This window comes from Plasmodium gonderi, assembly GCF_002157705.1.
Source record: "Plasmodium gonderi DNA, contig: Pgo-contig_142, whole genome shotgun sequence".
Taxonomy (NCBI): domain Eukaryota; phylum Apicomplexa; class Aconoidasida; order Haemosporida; family Plasmodiidae; genus Plasmodium; species Plasmodium gonderi.
The window spans coordinates 22,184-27,741 of NW_021629064.1; the positions used below are offsets into that span (position 1 = coordinate 22,184).

At 23.0% G+C, this 5,558-nt stretch overlaps 1 protein-coding gene across 1 annotated transcript; it reads left to right on the forward strand.

Moving 5' to 3' along the window:
• Positions 1-4,892: 4,892 nt before the first annotated feature.
• On the forward strand, positions 4,893-5,558 carry PGO_001410 (Plasmodium exported protein, unknown function; the record flags this gene model as incomplete). The annotated part of the gene is made up of 2 exons (XM_028690944.1): positions 4,893-4,982; positions 5,145-5,558. Coding segments are annotated over 2 exons (504 nt in total), but the record flags the coding sequence as incomplete, so codon positions are not given.

The window sequence follows — 5,558 nt, forward strand, 5'->3', positions numbered from 1 at the left end:
AGGAAATTTAATTAGCCATTAGCTGAAATATAAATGATAAATATAATTATTATGCTGTAAATTTTATATTTTCTGAGATAATTTGTTTTTATATTATTATATATTTATGTTTTTGATATAATAGATAATAAAATATTTTAAATTTGATAGTAGAATGCGAGTAGTCTACATAAAATAATGACATATATTATATTTCATATATAAATATGCGGAAATAAGAAATCGCTTTTCATCTAGAAAAACCACCCATAATACAATAAATACTCATATAATTTATAAATTAAATATAAATAGATATATACATTTGGAATATATGGCGCACATCTTACCTTTTTAGAACAATTATAATCAGTTGTATAAAGAACAAATTAGGCTAGTAAATATTAAATCTAGAGAATCAAATATTAAAGGACTACTATTTGTACAAATAAATGTAAAAGAGCAGAAAATACAAGATCGCCTAAAACGAAGTGTCATCGACTTGATTCAAGAAGATGGTAAAACTTTTGACAAACAACTAAACGCATTAATAAATGATACCAATTTTCGAAAACAACATGATTTGGTATCACTCTATAACAGTCTTGTAAAATATATTAATTCACGAAATATTATAGACAGAATGGAAAGTTCATTTAGCATATCACAAAATGATGTAATGCTTAAAAATCAACATAACAGTGAACCCTTCCATATAGATGATAATTATCGTATTTCCTCAGAATAACTACAACTAGATGTTGACAATAGAAGAAAGGATGGAATTTCAATATATTATAACGATTTAATAGGGAAAACTTTATCCAAACAAAAATCACTCGACGAGTTTTGTTAATCGGACATAGAATTGAAAAATAGAAATAAATCGAGATTTATAAAAATGTTAGTAAAAATAGACACTAAGGATGAGCTAGAACTATTGCGATTTTTAAAAACGCATTTTAATAGCAATTGAGGATTATTTAATTCCTCTGGAAAGTTACAAAAAATTCTATATATTATCAAATGATGTAAAACATTTTCTCCAATTTTAATGAGCTCAGCAGTTTTTATTACATTTTTAATACCTGTTTTAAACGAAACAACTTTATCATTATGAATCGTCATGTGTATAATAATTGCCAGCCTAGCTCAAGGAACATTATTTTCATGTGGGACATATTTTATGTACGAATTAATGAAATTGGTACATATGAGGGATGTTTATGAATACTTTATCAAAAACCATTGTTATCTCACAATTTATGATACTAAAAAAGGATACAAATGCATATATTATTTTATTTAAAATGACAATCTTAGAAATATATAAAACTTTTTCTCATTAAATGTGTGTATATATAGTGTCCTAATTGATTGTCATTTTTTTAAATATAAACTTAGCACCATTTTAGTTATTTGAAGCTATGTTCATTTAACCTAGTTTTTCATTTAAGTATAACAGCTCCATTTATAACTATAAGATGTTTTTTCATTGTTAATCTGGAATAATCTATATGAATGTACGGATGTTTAAAAAAGAACCATTACTAATTTGTTTTTAATAATTTCAGAATTTGTTCTTACAAAATATTTGTATTTTTTCTTTATATTTTTTCATTTATTAAACAATATACGTGATAACATCCCGTGCAACTACATTATATTATACACTTCCGATCCATTACTTTCAAAAAGAATAAAAATAAATATATAAAATGTCATTTTTTTTCGTTCTTTCATTTCCTTTATTTTTACAATCTACTATATCTAATCCTAGGAGAGTGTCAAAAAAAATATATGTAAAGGTTTTCATATCTACGATTAAAACCTAATATAATAAATCCATTAAATTTTTAGAACATTTCTTCTACTTTTAAAACATATAAAGAAAAAAATGACAAATATATTATGGAACATAAAAAAGATTGTGCACATGAAAAGTATCTTTATTTGAGAAAAACTTTTACTAAATTTTACATGGTTAAATTTAGCTTGTTCTTTATATTAAGGTAGGTTATAATACATGCCATATGTTTGATTTGGAAAAAAATAGAAAGCATATGCTAATATTACTCTTTCAAAATTATAAAGAAATAGAAGCAATCCGCTGTACAATATACATAAATATATTTAACTATTATTATGTTTCCTTAACTTTTAACTTTATAATTATCAATTTTGTTATAATATACATACAAATAATATTTCTATAATTAGACTTGACGAAGAGGTACTCATAAGAATAAATTTATCGAAATAATTTTTCTTATGCAAAAGGAAACATCTTAAAACCTCTCTAATATATTATAAATGATTAGCGCAAAATATGTTCAAAGGTTGCACAAGAGAGATATATAAAGATTTATTTAACACATCCTCAATTAGAATATTATTACACATCATTCAAATCAAATATTTTATTTTATATATAATTACTCTTCACATAGGTAAAAAGGTACATTTTTTAATGATTGCCAATCTAAAGAAATGTATAAATGTAATGTGTTGAACATACTTGCATGAATAATCTATTTGCCTTCTTTACAAAAAAATAAATGAACTTTTCAAATATGTGAAAATATGATTCACTCACTTTAGATTGCCTAAACTGTACACCTCTATTATCAAAAAATTGGTAGATTGTGCTCTATATGTATATTTATGAATTGGGTTATAATAAACTCAAAGAACTTTTAGATAAATTAGCACCACTAATTTCCTTAACACATTCTGAAGAAACAATAAACACCGTAAACGTTCCTATAATAATTGCACATTATCACTTATACTTGTGTTCCTAATAAAAGAGAGTGAATAGATTTAAAGGGGAAAACGGAAATTTAATAAAAATTCTAAACACTTGCAACCATAAAATACATTCCCGCAGAAAAAAATAAATCCAATGAATTAACGTAATTAAAAGGTTTTGAATAAACGTACCTAATATGTACATTAAATAAATTAAGTAAAAAAGAAACAATTTCCTTATAGTGTTTCATACAACTTTGTAATTGATATCTCTACGATATATATATCTTTACAATTTTGTAAAGTCTATGATAGGTGCAATGGTATGTACAAATGAACTTTAAAAAAAAAAATTCATATTTTATATTTTTTTTTTCAGGGTCCACAATTAATGTATCACTCATATATATTTTTAACTTTAATAATGTAGGCCCTATTTATAAGTTTACACAGATATACATACACATATAAATATATGAAAAGGCGTATTTACTTGATAAAAAATGTATAATGGAAAATAATTCACACTTTTTAAAACATATTTAAGGAAAGTATAACATGTCTGAACGATATTTGTTTTTACCCCTTTAATTGAGTAAACATGTAAAAAAAACAAACGAGTTAATAGTTACATAAAAAGAAGAAAGCAAATGTTTGAATATTTTTCATGGTATTTTTTCATTTATTTTTCATTATTTTTAGATAATTTGAGATGATTTCATAAAAAAATATAAAAAAAAAAAGTTCTATGATTTTCTCAAATACTTGAACCTTTTATACTTATCTATATAAATGTAATAGCATAATTGACATATTTATCAGAAGTTGTAATTTGAATGTGCTAAAATTGTAAAGGCACGCCGTTTTATGGTTTTACTTTTAAAAAATACGAATATTTTAACTGTTATACTTAAAATTCCACAAAGAAATCTTTGTTCACGAAAATTTTCAAATGTTCTGCATATTTAGTAATAAAAAGTTGTTTGTAACTATCTGTATTATGCATGGATTTATAGAAGCCTATAGCCATGTTAATAAATTCAAAATGTTTCTTTAATATAAAATAGTTCAAAAACATATTCTTAATGTGTTAATTATTTTTTATTTTTAACAGTATTATGATTAATTCTAAAAACATGTATATGATGATGTGCTAGAAGAGTCAATAAAGAAACACACAAATTTGATGATATTAAAACACCTTCGTAAGCATAATAAAAATATTCACATTTAATAAAACGAAAAAATGAAGCAAAGCTTTTTTATATATTTGCTCGACATTAGAATAACGATTTATGTGACATAAAGAGAAATGCAAATTTCTACATTATTGAATTATAGAAGCATTAGATACATATATAGATTTATATATATAAATCTATATATGGAATACATTATTACGTGTATATATATATCACTTATACGTAGTTTTTAGTGCCTTTATCAGTTTTTTCGTGCAATTATTTACGAATCAGTTTATACTTTACGCACGTACATGAGGTGCATGATACTACATTTGTACATATTTGTACAATTGATTTATGTTTTTATTTTCCTGTTTATTTGTTAGATTATTTTATTTCATAATTTATTAGTTTATCATTTTTATTATTTATTATTTTTCCTTTTATTATTATTAATAAGCTTATTTTTTTTTTTATTATTGATTAGTTTTTCTTTTATTATTATTAATTAGCTTATTTTTTTTTATTATTTATTTATTTTTTCTTTTCTTATTATTTATTATTTTATTTCACTGCTTATTGTTTGCTTCTTTTCTTTTTTTCGTTTATTATGCGGATTATTTTACTATTTATTTATCCATTCTACTCACCATTGGGAACATTCTCCTTCACATACTATTGCACAATTGAATAATTCAGTATATATGCAAAATTAGTTTTATTTAAGGAAATTTTTTTTAATTAAATACGATATAAATTATTTTATGAAATAATTTCATTCTTTATCCATACTTTATATTTATTATATTTGATCATATTCAATAGAACATATTTTGTAAAGTAATTAAAAGGTATCTAGATTTTATAAAATTTGCAAAAAGAATAAAAACTGTATAAATATTACAATAGTTGTAAAATTAAAAGAAAAAAAAATATATATGTTACATTAATGTTTTATTTGCATACAATTTATCGATAATGAAAGAAAAAATAAATAAATGGCTTATTTTTTCAGCAAGATTTTTTTTTCTTTTATTCCATGTTTTCTACTGGAAATATCCTTTCGAGGTAAACACGGAGGAAAATAATAATTTAACAAATAATTACTTTCTCAATATCGACACAAATCATACATTTCACAAAATATTATGCCTTTTCATTTTATCGAATAAACATATTATATATTCTTTTTTAAAATGATAACAAAAAAATTTTTTTTTTCTTTGTTAGCCATCCACTTTCGATAAATGGTATGCCAGGTACGGATTTAATAATTTTCTAGGGCTGAAGACTAGGAGACTGCTAATGGGAGAACTTGGAGTAAAAGTACAGGATCAAGGGAAAATGTTGAATGAAAAAGAAGTTAATACATTGGTTTCAGATGATAATATGATTAGAAATAGATTAAAGAGTTTAATTATAGACGGTAGATATAAGGAGATATCTGATTCTACATTACTCAATGAATATTATGGAAATTCGCAAGTTGATTTAACGAAATATTCCAAATTAGAAAAAAGCATTGATTCATTAAAAAGAGAAAAAAAATTAAAAAAAAATTTAATTGTAGGGAACTATGTTGATTATACAGGTTCTTTAGATGCCGTAAGTAATAATGATTATTCTAGACATTCACTAAACGTA